Source organism: Apus apus, chromosome 2 (assembly GCF_020740795.1).
Source record: "Apus apus isolate bApuApu2 chromosome 2, bApuApu2.pri.cur, whole genome shotgun sequence".
NCBI lineage: Eukaryota > Metazoa > Chordata > Aves > Apodiformes > Apodidae > Apus > Apus apus.
In genome coordinates, this window is record NC_067283.1 from 18271670 (window position 1) to 18297410 (window position 25741).

General features: G+C 39.2%; 1 protein-coding gene across 6 annotated transcripts in view; it reads right to left on the reverse strand.

The window, feature by feature from the left end:
• KIAA1217 (KIAA1217 ortholog) overlaps window positions 1-25741 on the reverse strand; it is a 179879-nt gene that overhangs the window by 70570 nt on the left and 83568 nt on the right. For all 6 annotated transcript variants that reach the window (XM_051610765.1, XM_051610764.1, XM_051610766.1 and 3 more), the window contains 2 exons: window positions 12907-13105; window positions 7440-7533 (listed from right to left, as the gene is read on the reverse strand). In XM_051610765.1, the coding sequence (XP_051466725.1) occupies window positions 7440-7533; window positions 12907-13105 (293 nt within the window). The remainder of the gene's footprint in view (window positions 1-7439; window positions 7534-12906; window positions 13106-25741) is intronic.

Sequence of the window (25741 nt, forward strand, 5' to 3'; positions counted from 1 at the left end):
ATTAGTGAAAAACCTATTAGGAAAGTTATGGTCCTGAATGACAAGCGGGTTTGAAGAAGAAAAAAACATTGCTTCTAACTTTACCTGGGTTCTGGGAACAGTGATACCAAAATACCCATCTACACAAAGTGATTTTTAACCCCTGTTCAAGTAACAGCTCATTCAGAAAGCTAACTGGAAGTCATAAAGCTTGGTTGGACTTTGGCTTATGGGACTCTAGCAGTTCAGATAAGCTACCTGATTTACAAAGGAGGTAGAGGAGGATGACCCCTCCTAATAAGAGAGGTCACAGCCATGGGCATTTTAATAAATTGTCAATGTGTTTAGAGAGCTCTGGCAACATCTAACTTTGCAAGCTACTTAGGAATTTCAAGTAAACAGCCAAATTAGTGCAAATTGTTCTATTAAGCGCAAGGGGAGGGGGGGGGGGGGCAAGAAAAGAAAAAGTAAAACATCAACATCTAAAGAATTGGAACACAGAAACCTTATGTAAAAGCAGGTGGAGTAAGAATAAAACCAGAACCTAGCAGACAATAAAACTGGACTCAGATCCAATACTTATGGTTTTATTCAGGGCAAGCTCCCACTGAAGGCAGTGAAAGCTTTGACTGAGACCCTCAGGCTTCTGTGAGAGAGGACTTCTAAATTTAATGAAGGGCTGAAAAGACCTTCACACATGACAGATCATATGTTGTCATTGAGTAACTTCATCAGCTCCAGGGCAAGCTCTAAGCAAACCTCAACATGAAAGGCAGGCTAGCTTGAATACAGGTCTGTTAGTGGGAAATAAAGAACTCTCCCTCTAAATATTCCACTAAAACAACTGTATTGTGGTTGAAAGTTCATCTGTTTCTGCATACAAAACTCTCTGGGAGTTTCCAGGTAACTGGTTTGTGATATCTACCATATGACACTCCTCTTAGGCTAACTGGAAGATTACTACATGGGAGTGGCAAGCTCATGTTCCGTGAACGGTTTAATATCAAGAACACAACACTTTATTTCAACTGCCAGCTTGATATAAACGTAAAATCCATCCTCATTCTTTGAAATTTTTTTAAAAGGCATCTTTTAAAATGTTGGTATAGCAGTAGGATCTACATGGCTACACTCCTAACAATGTTTGTGAAATAAATATGACACACCAAAGCATATAGCCATTGTATTAAAAAAGCCACAACGCAGTATCCATCCAACTTTAAGGCAGGACCTGTATCTTTAAACAGACCAAATTTCTGCCAGATAACATTTAAGATTTAGATATTGGTTTATGTGTAGCTAAAATAATAATAAAAAAACCTTTCCCACTAACTTAGGCTTTAAACAACAGTAGGTTTTGTATATCAAAGGACACATGAATGAAAGAGAACCAGTACATTTACAGTCTTTCATCACAGTCTGATTTGCTGCAGCTACTTCTCCCTGTCTGCTGCTCTGTAGTTGCATAATTAATTGGCAACTACTGACAACCCATTCAAAGCAAAATGTAGTAAAAATCATAATAATTCATAATAGTAACCCAGAACAGCAAGAAACTTCTCTTATACATTTTGTTCAAATTTCAGCAAGATTCATAATTGCAAATTTGAAAATAAATGCTTGTGTTTAATATATAGGTTTGAAACCAGACATGAAATCTGAGAGTAGAGTTTGTTGATATGGAGTAATTACACATTTATTTTCTCCTATGGCTCATGCAAGAAGAAGAAACAGTTTTCATTGTTCTGATTTAAATTCTCAGTTAACCTGAAAAATATATTTTTGTTTGGGAAAAAAAAAAAAGAAGAAGAAAGAAAAGAAACGGAACAAGATACCTTCAATTATTTATAAGCATCATCTTACCTTACATCTCTTGGTGAGTTCTGTTTCTAGAAGACTTTGGCAGGTATTTTAGTTCAGAATTTGTTTCAGCAATACATGCCATTACATCTTCTTTTTAAAATAAACCACTTTTTCTTTTTTCCTTAGACAAAGTATATGGGCTAAAAGAGCTGCAGCGTCTCTGTTCAAGAAATTTAATGGACACTCAGAGGTTTTCTTTCTACTGTATGAAAGTTAAATCTGAGTAAGGAAGGCATTTTTCCTGTCCCGGAAATCAGTATAACCAAAACCAATGCTGAGCTAATGAGAAATGTTTCTTCCATGTGTTCTGTTTGGCAGACACTGCAAGTCATATCAAGGAAACACGTGATGTTTATAAATACAATATGGCTCATGTTGTCATAACCTTTCAGTGACAAAAAGAGCATTAGAAAAAGCAGACAGCAAAACAGCAGGAAAGATGAGATTTGTATAATTTGGAAGGTCTCTATCAGATAATAGAGATATTAGCGTTTGCTTTTTCTTTTTCTTCCCAAAAGAAAACAAAGTCTTATAGTAATAGGATCAGTTAGGAAAACACATGGTAACTTATATAAATGCTGTCCTGTAGGCATCCTAGCACCAAAATGTGTTCACCTAATTAATTTTTTGAATTATTTTCCAATAAATACTTTTCTAGTAAATATCTCTACATAGGTAAAGGAGCTGTTTTGTTTTGGTTTCGTTTTTTAGTGGTAGTATGCAATGAAAAAATGTAATTTTGGCAGTATTTGCAGCTTTTATGTTTATTGATGTTAAGATCACAAACAATCCAATTAGAAGAAGTTAAACATCTTAAAGAAGCTGGATGTATGTTTACAGGCACCTTGAGAACACAGAAGGATAATCCTGCTTTTATTATCTCTCTCTCTTTCCTGCAAACCAGAACTGCATTTCAGGCTCCTTGGATGTATAAAATTCCTGGGGAGTTGTATGAGACTTTTTAGCACTTGTAGGGTTTTTTGAAGTTCACAAATTGCATCTAACTCTCTAGAGTTAAAATGTTAGCAACCTGCTAGCCAGGCACTTTCAGGGGAAAAACAAAAAGTTGCTGTTACTCCATTTCATTAATAAAATCTATTCAGCACAACAGTTTACCCAACTTATCAAATGTCTATCTCATTCTACTGTACAACTCATGCTAACTCATCCCCTCACCTTGGCAGCTCAAATCCCCACTGCTGCCAGGAACATCATCACCTTTTTATCTTCCTTTTTCCCAGAAAATGTGAAGTTTTCAGGTACACCCTGCTCCCCCAGCTTGCTCTAATTATTCTTTCTTGGAGAAAACAGTCTCTAAAGAAATCCAAGGAAGTGTGCCTCGATACAATAGCAGCCACAACAAGCATTCTTTGGATATTTTGGCCTCCCCCACCCAGCAAAGGGCTGGGATAAAATGTTGACCTGCGAAGGTTTTATGCAGGTCAGGGAATTAAGCAAAAAAATGGTAGGTCTTGGATATTTAAAACAAAGTGTAACCCATGGACTTTAGGGCAGGTGGTTGGGAAGAAAAAGACTGCCAAGCAAAATAGCCACTGGTTTGTTATAAATTCCCTCCTGATTCTCAAAATTAGCAGTCAGATGAAGCCCAAAATAAGCCACTGCATAAACCAACGCTATTGGTGTCCAACTGTGCTACCAGAAATGCGGACAAGTTGTGGTGACAGAAGGGGGAGATTATAATTTAGGATTCTTTGCCTTTTAGACACTTTGTAAAAGAAGGATGTAGGGAATGAGGACAGGAAATAATGCTGTGCACATTCAGTGGGGAATTGCTTCCACTTGGAGTCACCATGGGCTTAAAGCAACAGCCCAGGAAAAAAGGATCTGTGACACTTCTGAAGAAATTCAATTCATTCAGCAACACAGGAAAATCCACTGTCAGTTCTTTAATGTCACCTACTGATGTTCAATCTTTACACCATTACTGACAGGAGAAGAGAGGCAACCTGGACCCTACACCTAGTAATTTTGAGATAACCTCTTCCCCTTTGAATCTACGCAAACCACAAACATTAATTCTAACAGCACAGATCAGCATGGCTACATTATTCCATTTGTACTGGAATCCAAATCAATGCCAGAGAGAATAAAGAGATCATCTACACACTTGGACATGAGACAGTATATTGTCAAAAGGAAGTATTGTTGCTCAGAGAGCCAGAAAGTGCTGATAGATGTTACTTGTTTAGGCAGAGGAATAAATGAACAAAATGCAGCAATGTGAAGACAAAATTTTCCAAAGCAAACAGCTGCTACAGATTTTCAGTGTACATTTTGGGAAAGCAATAAATAAAAAAGGGAAGAGCACAAACATAAATATTCAGCAAGGCAGCACTATGTGGCTCCCCCTCTCTTGAGCAGCATCGAACATGGCAGACCTGTCAAACAAACCATGCTCTTCCAGATACAAACTGCCATGGCACAGTATCAGTAAAATCCATTTTCTCATACACAACCCCTTCAGAAAAGAGCATGAAACAGAAAGAAGTCCAGGAAAATTAGAATTAATGAACATGAACATTCTTCTTGCACATTTTGAGTCTTCTTGCCCATATGGATAATACTTAATACTTTAAGTGTTACTGCCAATTCTTATACAGGTCTCACATCTGTTTGGCAGTAGAAACAGGTGTCCAAGCTGGCATATGACATTATTTTCTGAGATTATTTTGGGTCTGTTACTTGTAAATGATTATAAATCACATGAATAAAAGCCTGAACATCATCAAACCCAGGGATAAAGGTTCCAAGGGGACAAGAAGGCAAACAGTAGAAAAATCTGTAAAGGAAAAACTTCCCCAAACTTCAAAAAAAAAATCTAAAGCTTTAGCTCACATATGGCAGGAGATGCAACCACACTCACAGTATCACCATGGAAAAATGTACTTAGAGTGGCTAATTAATAATATTTTAAATACTGCTCTTTCAAGCAGCCTGACTATAAGCTGCTTTTGAGTAGGGTTTTTTTTAAGCAGTTAACCATGATGTAGAGCCCAGTGTTAACAAGAGTTATTCCCTACTTCCCACTGTAGTGAATTTAGTGCTCATGTATCATATGAAATTGAAGAACATCATTTTACCCAATGCAAAGCTGCACAAACACAAAAGGAAGGATGAGAAGCAAAGGTTTTTCCACAGTCTTTTGGGTACCATGCAATGCCAGTACACAAAATGCACATTTTCCTCACTTAGTTCCCCTGCATTTTTACCCCCTGTAGTCTGGTTTGCTAAGTGGTAGATAATCCATCTGTTATTGATGGTTGTCTCCCCTGACCTAATAAACTGTTGTTCTGCAAAAAAAATTCAAGTATATTTAACCAAAGGGTAAAAACCATTAGACTACCATGTCCCTTCAAATGCTGCCAAACTAGAGATGTGCAACAAGATCCTACAGTACACTTCTGCCAAATAAAGTGCAACGTGTACTCTAGCTTTTTAGACTCCAGAGGGGGAGAATCGAAGAGTGTGTTACAATCCTCTAGTTTGGGAAAAGCCTCAGTTAACATCTGAATGCTGCTGCACAAGGAAGAACCCAACCAGAAGTCACACATCCTTACACAAACATTTTCATTATTTCCAGAGCTCAAGAAATCACTTGTTTCTATGCTCATAACTTTGAAGTGCAGAAGTTCACATAGATCAAAGGGAAGACTTTTTGCATGTTTCTCCACAAAGAACATCCTGGATCTGACTTCACCTCTCAAACCAGAAAGACCAGAAATTTGCCAGTGCAAAGGAAAAGCCAAATGAGAAAATAGCTGTTCTGTTGGGTGTACAGAATTTTGAAATGGTATAACTGGCATCTCAGCAGAGCAAAATAGATTATTCTACCATGAAACTACCACCTGCAAAGGTCACCACTGTGTCACTATTATTTTTGAGTTATAGCCAGAGACAGATAACCCAGCCATAATTGGAGGATGTCAAGAGTGTGTATCTGTTGTACAACACGGTATTTTAAAATAAGCAATACAAATTATTAGTTTTTTTGCACAGAAGCAGCACCTGTTTTCAAAACGACTCTGATAGGCAGTAAATACCTGGAAGAGGGACAAAGAAGAAATCTTTACTTTTGAACACATGTTGCTAACACAGTAGTTAACTGTATCTGAAAACAGGCCTACAGCACACAAAGCCACAGTAGATACATTCACCATCTACTTACTGCACATGGAACAAGAACACTATAGCACAACTTTATAAATTGCAGTGAAATTACACAAGTTAATGTCATAATGCACAATGATAGTATGTCTTGCCTTCAAATATGAATGAGATGTATTGGATACATCCAGTTACTGCTACAGGAATATCACTTAAAGAAGACACAAAAAAGGACCTTAAAGAGGATACAAAAAACTATCAGCCCTTTGAAGTGCATCTATTTGCTTTCTCGTGTGTGCAGCAGTGTGAATAATCAAGTAATTTGATTTCTGACCTATCAAAAGGACCATTTTATAATTGAAGTACATAAATGAGTGGTGGTTGAGAATAGTGCCTGTAAATAAACTATCGCCATCTTTCTAAAATAATGAGGCCCTAAACTGTTGAAACAGCAGCAATGCTTACATAAAATATTAATAATAAAGCAGTGAGACATGCTCAGAATTGATAATGAAACCAAGAAGCAAACATATAATTAAGAAAATCACTTAACCGGAAACTTCTTGTGCAGTTGAATCAGCTTTGGAGCACACATAAAAGCCACAAAGCAGGTAGGACAGTAGTGGTATTCCCTCCTGGCCCCACCGAGCTCATTTGGTTGTACTGTTTCCTGAGGAGAGACCTAGGACGGCTAAGGAGGAGATGAGGTTGTGTGTAATCTCACCACCTTTCCCCCTGCTGCAACATTAGCTGCGGGTAACACAGTGGAAGAGGTGTCACACAGCTGCACCTCCTGCTCTCAGCATCAAGGTGGGAGATAATAGTCCAGCAACAGGTAGAGACAATGACAGAGGGAAACTTAGTATCCTTCAAATGCCTTCTCTGTTGTTTCCCAATACATATTGTTCACTTGAAATTGCAAGTATACTAGTCCCTGTTCAGCACAGGTAGAAAATTTTAGAAAAAAGACAAAACCATTTACACCACAATAGGTTTTTATCAGAATTTCCTATTTGAAATAGTAATTTACAAAATGCTCCAATATTCTTCAAGCTAGATATATGTGCTCAGCCACTGCAAACCAGTTTGTGCTGAAGCCTTGCTGGAGTGAAATAACACCATGCTATACTTAGTTGTAAAGGGTTAGGGAACAAGAAATAAGAAGCTGCATGGACTCTGAGCACTGTCTGTGTCCCAAAATAAGTAATTAAAGGTTATGTTTTGATTCACATGCTTTAATGCTAGTAAATCAGAACAAAAGAACAGTAAATGCTCAGGGCAAGTATTTGGAAAAAGCAAAGCAGTTACTAAACATTACAGTAAGCATGATCAATTCCCTCTTCTGTATATCTGTCATACATACATATACCCTCAATTTTAGTAATTGTTGGGTACATATTACAGTTATTAATTTAAACATTTAACATATAAGCTTGAGGAAAGAGGAGTATAAATGCAGCACTAGCACTTACCCTTATATCTCCATTTACAGCTCTGGAAGTGTGGTTAAATGCATGTGCAGGATCTTTGTTGTAAACTTTAAGGAAGGATCGGTCTTGAATATTCCTGGAATCAAAAGAATAAATAATGATAACAGATGAAAGTAGTTTCATTTACTTTCTTGCCTGAAAGTTTTGAGTAACGGACAAACATAGCAGGTCTGTAGCCAACCTATAAGAAAAACCTAAATGCCAGAACTTAGACACACACAAACAAACAAAAGCCTACTTTGATTCTTTTTCCCATGGGAAGTATCATTCTTTCGGTACAACTCCACACCCATAAAAATTAGATAGTTTTAAGTTTCTTTTAAGATCCTGCCGTAGAATGAAAACACTTTGAAGACAACAGAGCTTCAAAATTTACACAGCACTCAAATGGGTTTAGTTAATATTTACATGTTTTATTGTGTAGTCGACCCACGTGAATGTTTGCTATTCTAAGAAGGAAGAATATCAAAAGAAAAGAAGACTTTCTAATTGCAATTATTCTTGAGGCAATTCTAATTATCAGCTTGTTCACAAACCTTAAAAAAAAAAAAAAGCTAATAATTCAGTAGCAGACAAGTCCTTCCTCTAAACTTTATCTATAACAAAGATGAGTTTTTAAGACAAGAAATAGGAATTAATAAAACAAATACACAAGCAAAAGTTTTTGATGAAAGCTACCACAGAAATGGTTTAGATGGAAAGCCCTAGGAGAATAATTTTGTTTAATTAGGACCCAACACTTTGTCACAGATCAGTTAACTTTTCAGCTATTACATTTAGGAAAGAGTTAGATGACAGCAGTTTTCTATTTTGTTTCAAAACCTACCTTCCAATCATTTATGGCTTAGACACTTGCACTGAGTTCTGTTGATTTCTTGTTCAATCTTCTGCAAAGCTTTCAATCTACACTCACATCTTTTCCAAGCTGCGATTCCTTTCTTTTCCCACTAGTGATCTCTAGAGAATTTACTTACACATGTGACTGGATTCCTTTCCTCCAGGTGCAGCTACAAGTCTAGTGAACTGATCTTAATCAACAGGATTATAATTTTAAAAACGAAGGAAAGGATTCTTGGGCAGGTCCAATTTCTTTCTTACAATGTCATATTACAAGCAGTGATTGCTTTGAATAGGTAGCTAGTCAGAACTTGTGCTGCTGTTGTAGATGTCAAGTAGTTATTAAAGAAGCACCACAGCTTAAGAGACAGACCAGTGCCTTCTATTTAAGAACTGCAGGGCTGATGAGATGTTCTGTATTTGAGTGTTTACTTGTAGACTGCATAGGAAGATATCTACCTTGCGGCAAGTTTAAGTTCTTCAATTATTTATGGTAATATAAACTGTTTTCCATCTTGCAAACATGACCCTTTCACTTTGAGACTTGCACTGGGAGTCTCAGTTACCATTTTCTGCCTCAGACTTGAAAATATGTTATTTTTGATGCAAAGTGGGCTCTCTCATCTTCAGTTCAAGAAACAGTATATTATTCATTTAAATAAATGTTATCTGCTGTCTTTTCTGTCTGATGGCTATGAGATGGTACCTCAACCAACTGGAGTTTGTTTTAAAAGCATTCTCCATAAATATTTCTTGTAGTAACATGACACTTTAAAGCAAAACATTGCTGCAAGGCAAAGCACCAAAATACTAGGCGTTTGATCTCTGAAGTGAATTCTGTTTCACCTCACGTTGCTATTCTAAGATAAACATTACTGATAACAGGTATATATTACTGTACTTTTATTATTACTATTACTTGCATTACTGTAGCTCCCAGATGCCCTTGTTATGTTCAAAGGCCTCATTGATCTGTGTGTGCTGTATAAACACCCCAGGAATACAACCTCTTCACCAGCTTGCAAGGTGAATAGAAGACACAAAAGGCAACAAGATAGCTGCAGAGAGATAAGGGAACAAGAAGAAATGAGAAGACCATAGTCTTTTTGGCCAGAGAAGCAATAAACACATCCTGGGACCATGGGCATGCTCCAAGTAGGCAGTGCAACAGGGAGAGCGGGAAGGAGACCGAGGCAGCGGCTTTGCAGATGTTGGCAGAGGACGCTCTCCAAGGGCATTAGAGGGCTGCCCGAGACAGAGGGTGAAGGCACTTGTTTGAAAATTGAACACATGTAGAATGAAAATTGGCATTATTCACCAAGTGGAAGCAGATGGCACTTGGTACTGAACAAGAAATGAGAAGTAGCGTTGAAGTGGGATTGGAGGAGTCCTCATAACGAAGACAAGTAGTTTATATTTAATGAGATGGAAAAGATACAGCCAGAGGACAAATGAAACAAACGCATGGGAAACAGTCTGCTTGTCAAACTAGGAGAATTATCTTTGTTGCTTCATTTGAATGGGTAAGAGCAAACAAGATTACCTGTGTCAACTGCTGAGAAAAGACCATCACAGAAGTTGCTACTAAAAAGTTGATGAATTAGCTGAGTGCTTTTTCACTATGTGATGGGAGAGGAAAGGCTGCAGCGTAGGGATGTTACATAGAAAATCTGAAATCTACACTGAATGTTGAGCCCTGAACCACTTTAAGAAAAAGAGCAGGTTACGGGCTTAAGTTGAATGATAGTGCTTTGTCCCTACTGATTAAAAAAAAAAAAAAGGAACGAAAGAGGGAAGAAGTGTGATGGTCTAATGAAGTAGAACCTAAGTCAGGCTGAAACTAATGGTCCTTGAGACTATATGAAAAGAGAAGATCAGTATTTTAGTTTGGATGGAAGAGGTAGGATTCATGTCATCTATACTGCAGACATTCACAGGTAAGACATCTACAGCTAGATTCTCTGGCATGTATAATTTATCAGACAAACTCATAGGATTAATCACAACCAGCTCAAAATGTGGTTGTAAAAATCTCCATTTGGTCAGAAGAATTCCATCGTAAAAGACAGACACACAAGTAAATAGGAGAGTTACCCAGGCAGTTGATGATTCAACTAATCCACATGGATAAGACGATGGAGACAGGAAAAATAAAGGAGGACAAAGTCCTGAAAAAAGACAACAGAAAATCAATGTTTCAGAAGAGGACATCTCAAATGATACCAAATGAAAGGAGAAGAGAGAGACAGGAAAAAATTGGGAAAGAACCGCCATTGAAACAAAGGGAGATCAAAGTTTAAAAGAAAACATTAGAAGTACATGAGAGATCTGAGAGAAAAAGGGTGTTCACAAAAGCTGACCATTTGGTAACGCTGGCAATTGCAATGGAACAGTAGGGAACAACAGACACACTTCAATTGAAGAATAAAACCCCAGAGAGGTTGGAAATGGGTCTAGGACAGAAGTAGAATAAAACTCTAGCCCACCACTGTAGTGATTGCTCAGTGCAGGAGAGAAAGGTGATGGGATGGGAAGGGGAAATTATTCTGTGTTCAGGGTCAGTTTTGTTGGGAGGCACAGAAACATGTTTTCAGTGTACAAAGAATAGGCACTTTAATAGAGTAATAAGTTAGTAAAAAGATAAAGCAAGGGATCTGAGGCACAAAGTAGCATGAGAGAGCCTCAAATGGAGGTGGAGATTTCAAAGAGTAGACTGTAACACCTGTGTTTAAGATAAGGAAGAAAGAAGATAACTAAAGGTAGACATGCCAAGCAAGGGAGAGAAAAATGTCTCTGAGGGGAGACACTGGCAAGATCTTGTGAAAAGTAAGGAACAGAAATGGAGAAATTGTGGTGGAAATTATTCAAAGGTGGTGAAAATACAGTGGTAATGCATGCTTTGGATGCCATGAAGCTGGAATTGCTGAAGTTTCCTTAGTGAGAACAGCAGCAGAACTGAAGGAGGGAATTTTGTCATGGCGGAAGTCCGCTGGGTCGTGGGATTTCCTCTAGAAACGATGTACAATACAGGAATAGGAACAGAGGAAGCAGATGTTGGGATTGAGCCAGGCCTGAGGTTGGCAGAGTGATGCCTGCAATAGGAGCAAGGAAAAAAAGGTGGAGTGGTATTAAGATAATTAACAACCACATTCTCAGAGGCAGGGAGGAGATGAAGTCATAAACTGTTAGCCTGAAACTCAAGGGAAGATGGAGGGATAAAGTGAGAGAAAGAGCCAATGGGCCACACTGATGGTTGATAATAATGCACTTGGCAACACAGATGTAGTAACTCCTATCTTGACTTAATCAGTTGACCTGATCTTGCAAATACACTGCTTTATATATAAGAAACCTGACTACATGATGAATGATGATGATGATGCAAAAATCAGATGGGTCCTAACACAGGCATTACCATGGCCAAACAAGGGTGTGGAAGTCTGCAAAGCAAAGAAGATAAAAAAACAGAAACTGAAATCCAGGACTCTGATGAATGACAAGACACTGGATAGACAGGCTGAGGAGAACAAGACAGAGGTGAGAAAATGGAGTGTGGTGCTGTTCAGAGACTAAGAAGAGGAATGGGGCAATTGGAAGTGGCAAGGCTAGAAAAGCTCCAGCTTGCTATTTTAACTTCAACATGATACAGAAAAGCACCTGAGCCACCAGATCTCCAGAAGAAACAAGGCAACAGAGGACAGTGCACTTCTCTTATTTGCACACAATTTTCCTGCACTACTGGCAGACTGGCAGAGAGAAAATGCCTTTTCTGCTTTCTCCTTCATCTACTTATGCTCTCCATCCATTCTTTTTATCAAGTAACTTCTTATGAAAAGGATGGCACAGAGACCCACCATATTTCCTCACATAGTTTTACAGAATGTAACATGTTTGAGATGTGCCTCAGAGATTAGTTGCTGCATGACTTGGGATTTTCTAGGGACCTTGAGATTCTGGTCCTTCTGGCTCAAAGAGCACAGACATCAGGACTGAAGGAACATGATAAGCAGCTACACTCCCACAAAATAAAGGATAGAAAGGTGCACCCAGATGCTAGTCAGATCATTTACTGACCAAGCTTTGAATTAGCTGCTGCATCCTGACATAAAATAGGAAAGCTGTGGGGCTGCTGCAGCAGTGGTCACCAGTGCCATGGATCTTTGGCAGTGTTAGATGATGCATAATTGGCCCTGTTCTGAGGACACTGGTGACATTCATATTTGTAACTTCAGGCTCACAAGGATCAGGCTTTGTGCTACCACCAAGGAAAAGAAATGTTTTGGGTTTTTTATGTAAATATTTATTTTGTGTTTCATAGTTTAAATATTTATGGTAAAATTCATTAAAATATCAAATATGTGATCCTGCACGTATTATATGAATATTTGAGCAAGGTGCACCACTTATCAATGGCTTGTGCAACAGGTACTGCACCTACAGCTGAAGGCAGTGTCAGACAGACCTCCGTATTACTCACGATACCACTGAACATGCCTTTATGTGTCAGGCCAGTATCTGTCAGATACTTATCAACTCCACTCCTTTCTATTCTGTAAGTGCACTACAAAAAAGCCCACCCAAACCCAAGAGCTGTAATTTCATGTTTACTTACCTCACATCACACAACTCATAGTATATGTTTCTGCTCTCATCCTTGATGTAAATGGCCACACTGGGTGATTCCAGCATTTTCATTGTCAGCTGCTGGGGAAAGGCACTTACAAAAAGGGCACGAATTGTGTCTGTGCTTGTGATTTCATTTGGCATCCTCAGCTGCTTTGTTTCATCTCCATACTGAAGATATAAAACACCTACAAGCAAAATATGATAGCAAGTTACATATTCTTAAGTGCATAGTAATGATCTGGGCTTTAAAGTCCATGTGGAACACAGACCAAGTCCATACAGAGAAGAGAAAAATCAACCCACACTCCTTACTCATAAAGCAACATTTTCCATTCAAACACACTATTGGAATAGAGCATAGAACAGTGATATGGTTGTGCCTTGATAAATATGCTTGCCCCAGTACTGCACAATAGGCTGAGAAGCCTATTACTGCTCTTTAGTTAGATGGCTCGGAAGTTTACCTTAAGAAGGCTAGTTTGTTTTGAAAATCCCAAACACACCAAGTCTGCTCTGCAGTGGAAGCTGTTGCTAAATCACAAGGTACCTTGTTCTAAAGCAGCTGAGGAAGAACTTTTTCCACTTATTGCACCCAGTTTTTCTTAAACATAGATTTTGCATTTTAGCCTCACAGTTACCCAACAAAACCCCCAAAAAACAAATTTGCATTTTAGCACTAGGAATTTCTTCTTCACAACTCAATTTGCTGGCATTATATAGAATAAAGCCTCAGGTGAAACTCCTAGCAGGAGTAAAACTGAGGTCTCACACAAAAACAAGAGCAATTTTGGACCCTTTCAGCTTCACAGCACTGTTAATAGTCATCCTTAGCATTTGGGGAGGAACGTGAGTAATCTTAGATCCTGAAGAGTGTGGTCTCACCAGTGTTGAGTAGACATTAAGGATCAACACCTTGACCTGCTGATAGCACTTTGGCTGCCATGCATTCGCATCTACTGATAACTGACAGAGGTAGGCTAGAACTAGGCAGAGTATGTTGCACAGAATGAATTTACCACAGGAATTGCAGTGCAGATGCACTGTATGTTTTCCTCCCATGGCCAGTACAAACAGGAGGCTTGGGAACATGAGGCTCTCAAGGCAGTTACCATCAGTCATCATCAAATCTCAGCAAATCACAAAACTTAGATGGTTAATCAGTTCTTCTCCCTTGAAAGTCATCAGCAATGGGATGGGCAGTTTATGGTGCTGAGATACAAACACTGAGCAAAAGCAATGGCAAAAGCTAAGGTCCTAGAATACAAAGGCATTTAATGAAATCTAAGATTATTCTCTTTCCCCTTAGTCTTTAATATTTTTGTCCCTATGTTGTCCATAATTGCTACAGAGAAATGAACACATACATAGTCAGATGTTTCTACAATCAGTGGGTAGATAATTGTGCTTGCACTTAGGGAAGATCTTAATTTTTCTGAATACTAAACAGACTACTCAACATTACCTAACCATTATTTAATATTAGGCTGTTTTTATAGAATGGAGCTGTTAACATAATTTTCCTACTATTATCAAGAGCTGATACTTTTTCTTTCATTAAGATTGCAATCAGATTCTTTATGAATCCTATTACAAACTTGTACTTTCTTTTGGCTGGAAAAATTGTTTCAGACTGAAGAGTAACTAGTTTTCTTTCTTAAGACTTTTATTTTTAATACCATTTTTTAATTAGTTATTAAACTATTTTTTTTTCTTTTTTCATTAATTTGAGACATAATTTATTTATTTATGTTCTGGGTAAAATTAGCCTTTTAGGGCTCACTCAAACATCCTATGCAGCTAAACATTCTTTAGAATTCAAAAGCTAATATTTGTAAAAAAATTCAAGTACACGTTTTTAATGATTGTATTTATTTCACTGTTCCAACATGTGAAAAAAAAATTATCATTTTTTTGATAGTAGCTTTCAGTTGTTAGGAAAAACACAAGGAACTTTCTATATTTTTGGCTTTTGAAACTTTCTTGGATTAAATTGAAAAAAAAGATTTTCTGGCTAAAAATACAGGCTTCACGTATCAGCTTTGCAGTTGTGTGTGATTCTCTTTTCTGTCCAGTTTAAAAGTTAGTGCAGAGTGAAGCAATTTCTGGTTTTGCATTTCAGGCCACTAAAAACATGCTGAATATTGAAATACTGAAAGAAACCATTAACACAATATAAATGCTGGTGTTGAAACATCTTCCCTATATACAAGTCTAAATAATTTCAGAACAGTCTTGACTCGGCCTGTTCCCCAATACTCCCACAAAATATTGATCCAAAACAAAATTACAGTTGTCTTCGGGTCTTGCATTTTCAAAGTAAATATGCATGTTATTCAAAAAGATCATGCCTTAAAATAGACAGTTTTTGCATACGACTTGGAGAAATGTTTTGGCCACAATCTCACTGTAGGGGGAAAATAATTTTTCAAAGGCACAATGAATTCTTTTTTCCTTGCTTTCCCTTAAATCATATGCCCTTAAAAAGCTACTGCCTTTCCTCTTGAGTTGTCTGATCTGTTTCATGATAGAGCAATGTTTTCTGGCATTTCCTATTTGACAAAACTAACTGCTCACTGCTAAAAATCCCTTTTCATCATGACAGAATACAGAGACTCAAAATCCATTACTTTAAGTCATTGACATTATTTTTCTCCCACACATTGCTCAGCTTTCACATTGCCCTGAACACCAGTAGCACCCAAAGGCCCAACTTCACAGAAGCTGCTGGAGCTCTGAAGTTTGTTTTACCTTCGGCTAAAAAAATTACTCCCATGGAGAATTAAAGCAAGAAGAAACAGAATATAATTCAGACATGGCTTTTGCTAGGGCACAGCACATATGCCAGCAAAGCTGCTGGAAAGAAAGTTAAATGCAACAGATGTTAATGTCTCTGTGCACCCCGAAGTTCCTCTGGCACTTACACTTCTGTTACAATGGATTTACCTGAAACACGAAGATTGTGCCAAGTTTTATAAAACAAACAGGACTGCGAAATGCTCTGCTACTCTAGGAACACAGTATGAAAATCAGTGTGAATGAGGAAGCTGCACTATGCAACTGTTTTGAAAGCAGAAGACAGGCAATACTGTGGCTGCCACTTCTAGATGCTCCCAGAGACCCCCAGCCTCGGGCTTCCCTACAGCTACAAGGCAAACTGCGATGTTCAGCTTTTCCCTTCATCATGCTGGTGTGCTTAGTTTCAGAAATCCCTCTGGAATTTCTGATCGTTCTTCACTCTATGGGCAACAGGCCATGGCATTAAACACTGGCCATAGCAGAAAACATTTACATGTAAGCCAAGCCTTAGAAACTTAAACCTTTTAACAAATTGCTTCACAACACTCCTATCAACAGAAAGGTATGTTTTATAGTAAGGGAAATTAAACACCCAAGAGGTGAAAGGACATGCTCAAAGCAAGGTTTACAAGTGTAAAACCCAGATCTGATGATGATCATGTGAACATACCACATGATCACCCTTTCCTTCCCTGTGTATAGAGCTCTTTCAAAACCAAAAGATTTTCTGCTCCCCCTTGACCAATGGTCAGTGACAGAAAGACTTGCAAAATATTCCATCATTTATTTCAATGATGCTCTACACAAAACACAATCCAGTGAAGGAGACACTGGCATCATGATTTACATGGGCTGTGCCTCCCAGCTGAACCCACCAGCACTGGGTTTAGAGGACTGCCCCACTGCGGCTGCAGCTCATGCAGACCCACCAGATGCCCTGCAAGGTGCTCAGCCCAGGTGCTGCCACTGGGCTGTAACACACACTTGGCAGCTGAGGACGTGCCCATGTAGTATCATGGTGAACCATACTGAACTCACAGGGATAGGCTGGCTTTAGAGCTAGGAGCTGCACAACCAAAGTGGCCCAGCACTTACCCACACCAGCAAGATCATCACTTCTAACTGGTAAGGGTTTACTCCTTATGGCAAAAGCTCATGTGCAGGCAGCATGACACCACCCATCTCTCAGCACCTCCATCTATTACACAGTGCTGACCTAACCTTGACTGAGCACCATGTTGTTATGGTTACATTGCTAACAATGAGCTCAGTGTGGAGCAGCTTAGGTGCTTAGAAGAGCTTTAATTACAACTCACTTTTACTTCCAGAACAGGAATTACCCTTACAAACTGGTTATTTAAGAGAGAAAAATATGAAGCACATGACAGTAAATTAGATAAAGTAGCAAAGAAAGCTGTATCTTAAGGTATGAAATACGGAGTATATAGTGACGTAAAGCAGTGAGAATTGCCAGAAATCAAGCTGAGCTAAATTCTGTAAAGTAAATTGAAAAACAGTGTTGATTTAGAGGTTGGTAAAGTCATCATGAGATTTGTTTCAATCTTCACCTAACCATCAATTGACCATATCTGTTTGAGATTATGGACAGCCTTTGTCTTCACTCTCATTTAGCTTGATCTTCCACTCAATGTCCATTGAGTCACAAGGTCTGTCTGCACTTTCCCTCTAACTGAAGTCAGCAGCAATGCCAACAAGCAACAGTGGGAAAATGCACCCATGTTTCTCCCTTATATCAGTTCCTGATACAAGTTCCTTCTTCAGTTTTAAAAACTAAGGATAACTCTAAAAATCTGAATGGTAGCTATTTTTGTTGGGATGCTCCTGGACAATTTAGAGGCAATCATAATAAAAACTTCCAAGCATTTTCTCAAAATGCAGTTCACCATTTAGTATTTTTTTAAACCAAATCTCAAGATCCTTCTTATGTTTCTTTTAATTTTATTTGACAAAATGGTAATATTGTTCCAGTACTTAAAGGGTAGCTACCAAGAAGATGGAGACTCCCTATTTACAAGGAATCACATAGAAAAGACAAGGGGTAACGGGCACAAGTTGCTCCTGGGGAGATTCCAATTGGACCCAAGAGGTAAATTTTTCACCATGAGGACAATCAAACATTGGAATAGTCTCCCAAGGGAAGTGGTAGATGCCCTCCCATAAGACAATTTTAAGTTTCAGCTTGACAGGGTGCTAAGCCATCTCATATAAACGATAGCATTACCCAGAAAGGTTGGACCAGATGATCCCTGAGGTCCCTTCCAAATGGCATTCTATTATTCTATGAATATATGACTGTGAGGGTAGTATAGGCCCATAATGTTCTCCACCTCCCTCCTACACCCTCCCCATCCCAGCTACCACATAAAAAGACAACACATAGCTGGTGTCCTTATTGCCAAATTCTGCAAAAGTTAACTAGCATCTTGGACCAGTGACCTGAGTTAGCATGGTTAAGAATGCCACGAAGCCATTTGCTTACTTGAGTTTGTCATTATTTCTTTTATACTAGGGAGCCAAGACTAGACATAATACTCCACCTGCAAGCTCACAAATGCTGCAAAGAGGGGGGTAAAACTTCCCTTGACCCCCTGGCTAAATTTTTCCTAAAGCCAGCTATGCAGTTTTCACTGCTTCAAGGACACATTGCTAACAAATGGTCACCTTGTTGTCAGACTCAGTCTTTCCTGAAAAGCTGCTCCCAAGTCAGTCTGTCCCTGCTCACGTTGGCACAAAGGGCTATTCTGTCCCTGCTGAAAGACTGCATTTGTCTCTGTGGAGATTCATGAAGTTCCAGGTACCCATTCTTCTGGTTCGCTGGGGTCCCAGTGAGTGGCTGGCTGACCTTTCAGCATATTAAAAGCTTTCCCAAACCTAAGTGTCAGACTTGACCTTGCTGATGGTCCGTTCCATCCCAAAAGCCAGGTTGCTGACGTTAAAAAGTACTGGCCCCAGAGTCCAGCCCTGAGGATGACCACTGAAAACCATCTGCCAGTTAGACTTTAAAGCTTCAGGGCCTACTCGCCCTGAAGGCCACCCATATCTCCCCAGTGACAAGGAGGCTATGAGGGACATATGAAAGGCTTTGTTAAAGCCAAGATAAACAACATCCACTGCTCTGCCCTTATGCACACAGATGTTCTATTGAACACAGAAGGTAATTGGGTAGAAGCAATGGTAAATAGTGCCTCTCTTTTATGAAATAGTTGAGTAGTTAAAATTTTATCCAGAAGTGCTCTCATCTTGAGAATTGTGCAGATCATTGCCCCTAGTGTCCCAAGAGAGAACCTTAATCATCTGGCTATCAACAAGCGTCTGATGCAGTGATTATCCTCTTACCCTGTTTAACCAGGCTACTCTATAGCCAAAAATGCAAAAGAGCGCTTGAGAGACCAAGAGACAGCCTTTATGATACCACAGAGATGACAGTATTTCCCTTTGAGAACAGAAATCTGAACTCAGGCCCAGCAGAACAGCTATGTATTAGAACCACAACCTGAATTTATAAACAGTATTGGGAACAATTACTAAATCCAAGACCTGTCCTCATTCAGGGACTTGCTGTCAGCACTGGCAGCAAATCCTAAATAGACTGTGCTGAGGGACAGACTAGTACTATGCTTCTCTGGCCAAAATCTTGAACTTCTTGCAATGCATGGAATCGCAATACACATTTTTCTTTGCATGCCCATCTACAAATGGAAGGTTTTACTGTTTGTGTGACACTGTATTAGAGGTAGACTTACAAATTTTACCTGATGTGAAAATTTGATCAAATTTGTCCAAGTGGATGGCTCCTGTGCCAGACAAGACCCCTGAGAGTTCCATCTGGCCTCCCACCTTTCCCCTGAAGGGTAGTTTGGCCTGTATAAGCTATCCCAGCTGCCAAATCTCTCTTCCAGCAGACACCAAATGCTGAAAGCCCAAATTGCTGCTGCTAAATCAGAATAAGAAGTGGTGGTACAGCAGGACAAAGACATGGCATCTTACGTGTGGGAGTGATTTGGGATAAAGAAGAAAGTCACTGCCATCTCAACACAGTATTATTGAGTTTATCAGTTTGGACCCTAATTACATTTCCCTTTATCTTCAGTTTTCATTCTGTTTTTTCATGTTGCAAGGTCCTGTAACAGGAATATTTTCTCACTATGTACATTACCCAACATGGTGAGATCCATTTTTAGTTGAGGTCCTTCAGTATTACTGCAGTGAAAAATAATAATAAATACTGCATTCAAAAACATTTAACAGATATAGCAGTGGCACATACAGACTCATGTAGCTGATGGTTTTATTTAGCACACTGCATATCTACTCCAGTGTCACTGCAATGAACCTATTGGATCCATGCTGACACAGCCTGTTGCAATGGAGACAAATTCAGCTCCAGTGTGACACAGCAACTAAAATAAACTGCTTACCATCTTTGTAGTGCCAGACAGACTGCTTCTGTTGAGACAGTATGTCCTAAATAGGATCTTGCTTCTTATAATAACTTTTTTTTTCAGGAATTTTCAAATGTGTTTCACTCAGGACATTCCCATATAGGAAGAAGAATCTGTTAAGTAAACAATTGAGAGCACAAGGGCAAGTCTGCAAAGACCCGTATTTCACTCTTCTATATAGCTGTCTTCCACAAATCATGTAAGGACAAAAAATGAAACAGAAAAAACTCTCAGCACTAAGATATCTTGACAGGATTGTTTACTGTCTTTTGTTCTTTTGATGCAAAATATTTCAGGTAAGAACTGTGGGTTGTTATTTTTTTTTTCCGAGTTCAAAAAATTCAGCCCTAATTTGAAGTAATGTGAAAGAAGATAAAGTCCAGAAAAGCTGGACAGGAAAACTGTTGTTGCCTTATAATAGTATAATTTCCTAGGGTCTGTGTTTCAATTCAATAATTGGAACTAGTTGTTTCTGGCTGGTTTTCCTATAGACCTGCCAGCCCACATTAACGTATCTGATCATGACAGGAAATATTTACATGATCTTTTTACATGTTGGCTGCTTTGCATACACTGTAAAGAGAAAAGATAGAGAAAATTTCTTTAAGATGACTGAATACATTAAAGCTATACTCAAGCCTTAACTTTAAATGCAGTTCCCAGGGAGTTCCTCTCCCATGAATTAACGTGAAGATCCTGCTGATTTCATTAGGCTTGAATCATGCCCTAAGGACTCCAAGAGGGCAGTGCCACTGCTAACAATCACAGGCTTCTCTTATAAAAATCTATGGCCATTCACACATTTTCTGCCTGACTTAACATGCCTGTTTTAATTTCTAGCTCATAAATACTAAATAACAATTAATTGCCACAAATATATGTCTATCTTTAATATTAATATTTTCTGTTGAAATCTTACAGTACATTGCATGCACACATATACAGAGTTACTTCTACCATCAAGTGACAGCAACCAAGTCACTGCCCCTCTCTCTACAAATGACTCCCTATGTATAAAATCATAACTATGGCCCTGGCTCTCTTTTTAACAGGCTCTGAGAAACATCTGCAAGAAATGCTTCAAAAGATCCAGGTGTTACTATTATAATCAGTAAGACCATTTCCATAGAAAGTGGCAGCTAATAAATCAGACACTAAAATCTATGCCTGCTTAAACTTGGGGTTGAGGGACTAACAAATAATATTCAGAAAATTCCATTATTGTTTATGATCCTCTCTTAATCCTTAATCAATTCTTAACAGTTTGTGTAATTTTACTCTTCTGAGTAATCCCTCTGAAGACAAATGAAATCCAAATGTTGGCAGGATCAGACATTTCTGCAGAGGCCTTTCCATGCCACCTAATTTCAGGCACAGTGTTGCGGGTGAGGAGCCCAGTCATCCTCTGCTCCTTATTCGTCTGGACTGGGGTGGCCAGAAACCCTGGTCAGCACACCCAGAGAAAGTGCTTGCTGCCCATGAGCCATGAAGCTCTGTCCTTCTCAGTGACTTCTCAAACCCAAATCCTTATGCATTTACGGAAAACGCTCCTCATACCATATTCTTCCTTAATTCCACCCTGCATGTACAGCCTCATCCTACGGGAGCACCTACAGCTGTTCCTGCAATCTGAGACTGTAAACACCCCCTACCCTTCACCTCAACCACCCCAACTGCTCAGCCACCGAAGAGGACCAGTGTCTGCCCTTACAAAGCATCAGGCCCATCGTTTATACAGATGTGCCCCAAGAGAAACTACAAGTGAAAATACTTGTCAGTCTTCATCTCGTTGTGGAGGTAGCAGAGCCCTGAGCGGCAGCACGGGCACACGCTGCCTGCTGGCGTAACCTCGCTGGGCGCTTGTCAGGTTCAGCTTCCTCCAGGCAAATTGCAAGTGAAGTTTGTTGAAAGCTTTTGAGCACTTTCCAGGTTTCAGCTGATTCTCGCTCTGACAGTTTTGCTAGATAATTTTTTTTTCCCACAGTTATCACCCTGGAAAAACTCCCAGCTTTCAAACAGATAATTTAAAATACATTTCATTTTCTCTTGCACAGTGAATTATTTTTTTTTAATATCTCACTTTGTCTCCAGGCTGCAGATTGATGAGACAAGTGCTGATCTCTGATGGACCTCTTAGCCAAGAAAGACCTTCATTTTAAAAGCTGTGGTTGAAATTTTAAATTGGGCCCACAACAGAAATACTGTTTTCTGGGTCAACTCCTCATGGCATGTGACAGCCTTGCATGTCAGAATACCATGTCCTGTTAGATTAGTCCTGACCAGAAAAAATATGATGTTGGGGTAAGCTAAATGCATTACTGCCATTCTTTTTCAGGCTCCATGTTAATTCAGACCACAATTTTAAACAAACTGACTCGTATGTAGTTAATAAAATAGGAGCCTACAGAAGAACTACAATTTCAAAAATAAAACATCAGGCTTTTAAAACAATGCCACTGAGATGTCAAATATAAAATTAATAAAAACTCACAAAAGTTGGTAATTTTTCTCATTGAAATTGTGATGGCTGAGGATAAAAACACAATTTGTATTTAAATTAGATTAAATTTAAAAATTAAGAGATATGGAAAAGGAGGTTATTATACATAGCTTGTTTAAAATCATGTGAACAGAAATATTTTCATGACACTTTTAAAACTGAAGTTACAAACAGTTTACTGTTTTCTCAAAATAAACATTTGCCTTGTACTGTCAAAAGTAAAACCAATCCTAACAGGGCCACCCTCTGTGAAGTCTCAAAATTAAAATTTCACATTACTTACAGTGGTGACACTGGCAAAAAAGACTGAAAAGTACATTGTTTTAAAATAAATGCATTGAAGAATGATAATCTAAAATGGAACTATTTTAGAATAAATTTTAGACTACCTTTTAAAACTAACTAATTGCTATTAGTAGTTCCTGGAGCAACATGAAAATTACTGCTTGTAGGGTGGTGACAATATATTACCTCCTATTTGGCTAGTATGATGATCCCTTAAGCCACACACACAGCTGTGACTCCTGCAATGCAAGTGTGAAAATATTTATTTTGCTCCAGTTTCTAATCTAAAACCTCTAAACTCAAAAGCTTCATATTACATGGCTTCCTTTTCCCCTCCCACATTTTGCCTGTTCACGTTGGCATAAGCCAAGGTCTTGTCTCTAGAATATGAAAGACAGGCTGAGATAGGGTGCCTTGCACAGTCTGAAATCCTGGACATCAAATAAAACGGTACAATTTAATGTGACTGTCCTCCATTAGGACCTGGACAACACAATCCAGTATATGCATCAGATGCAAAAAAAAAACTGTTTAAGAGTGGAATACTGAGCAGTGAACTGCTGCAGCTCCAGTCCTTGCATCTCAGCAAAGATACTGTTGAACTGGAAAAGGTGCAAAGAAGCACAACCATGATGGTTTCTGGGTGAGGAAAAAGTGATGACCTGAGGGAAATGACAGGCCTACAAAATCAGAGATGGCCCAGGGGGAAGCAGATAGCAATCTAATGTTTGCTGTCACTTCCAACACAAGGACAAGGGGGCATGACATTAATTTAGAATAGATAAACAAATACAAAACAAAGCAAGAGAAAAGAGATGGTTGGGCAGTAAACCAATAAAACTTGCTGCGAAAGTCAAAGCTACACTGTTGCTGATGCAAAAAATTTACATGGGTTCAAAGGGACTGAACAAATACCTGGAGGAAACATCTCTTGAGGGTTATTATACAGGTAGAAATCATAATCACGAAATCCCTAAGCTAACGATAGCTTGAGGGTGGAAGAGTACTCAGGGGAAGGATCATAAAGATACATACTCACCCTGATCTTAGTCTTGCCTAAACTAGTTGCCTGTGGCCTTTCTTGAGGACAAAATACAGAGCCAGGTGGACTCCTGGTCTAACCCAGCATGGCTCTTCCTATAACCTACCAGATTTATTTGTAGTGATGAGCACCGAAGTTTTTTTCCAGAAACAGGGCTGTTGTATTCTTTTCAGATGTACACTCTGACAAAAAGAAAGCTGTTTCTAGCTCAACTTTTGGGAGAGAAAATATGGCACAAACACTGGTGCATAGCAGGCCACCCACTTCAATGCCAACAAAAGCATCTCAAAAGCCATTTATCAGTTCTCAGCTGATGTTTGAAACAGAAGTTCAGAGACGATACCCTGTGTGGCCTGGGGTAACTGCTGAGTGCCAGCTAAAACCCTCGTAGTGAGGCTGAACTGTGAGTCACACAGGGACCTGCAAAGGCCCAATCCACTTAAAACCACATTCAGGCAAATACATGTTTTCCAGAAAACCTCAGGGTGAAGCAAGCCATTCTGAGCACACCCTAGCCAGGAGTGACATATAAGCCAAGATGTATTATTTGTGTGTATAGTAAACATACATGTGCTACAGCCTCACTCTTAAAAACACCTTTAAACCAAAAAGTCTTGTTCCAGTTGGAGTCTTCAAAATTTCACCCCAAAGGGCCTGACACATTTGGTGGCCCAACGGGTTTTGGGGAGGGTGGCAGTGCCACCTCATGAGCTGACATGGGCAGGGATCAGCCCCTTGTCCCCAGCCTCACTGCTCTGTACTTGCCAGCTCTGGGGGTGCCAAGGACCCATTCCAGCCCTGTTTTCTTCTTGTTTGTTGTATCTGTCAGACACCATAACACTCTTGACAGAAACCATCTTAGATTGTTGAAGAACAAGTAAACCAACATGACAAGCTTGATTTACAGCCCAGCATTTGCTTTATATCACTCTATACAATGGAAGATGAGTCTACAGGAAAGCAGCATTTTAGCTTATCACCTCTGAGCCCACACCTGCCTTCCTTAGCAATCCCCATGTGAGTTAATGCCACCTCCTCACAGCAGCTTAACTGCCCTCCGGTGTCCTCCCTCAAAAAAACAACCTTTACTTTTACCATCCATCAGCTGAGAGCACAGTCACGTAGACAAAATCCACTCTTCTAAAAGGAGCTTTGGTTCACAGCTGGGTTTAATTCAACCCTGAGATATGGGAAGAACTCGGGAAGCAGAGTAGTCCACCTGCATTAACATATCACTCATGTCACCAGGCAGAAGGAAGGGCATTACTCCAAAGTAAAGGGCATCTCTGTCAGCATACCCATTAAAATCCTCTGCCTGCAAAGCTTACCACCACGGAAATACCAAGGCTTTTCACTAAGAGCTGGATCTGTTAGGCAATAATATCTCTAGGTTCCTTCCAATGAGGTCGGGCTATGAAGAGACCACCTCCGAAAATGAGGGTGCAATCTTGTAACAAGTTCACTGCCACACAGTGGCAAAAAAGTATGTGTAATATTGGGATTTAACCGCTATTCAGCATTTCATGCCAGGGTCTGCATCTTTCTCCTTGTCTACCATGTTCCCAGCACATTTTCAGATCTTAGGAAAAACACCACCATTTCCCTAAGGTACCCAGTACACCATACAGAGCTCATCGCCAAAGAACAACCTGAGATTAAAAATAACGTGCTTCCAAAGTTTTTATTTTTTTAACCCCAAAATATTTAAAAACTGTTTTAAATGCACAGAGGCTAA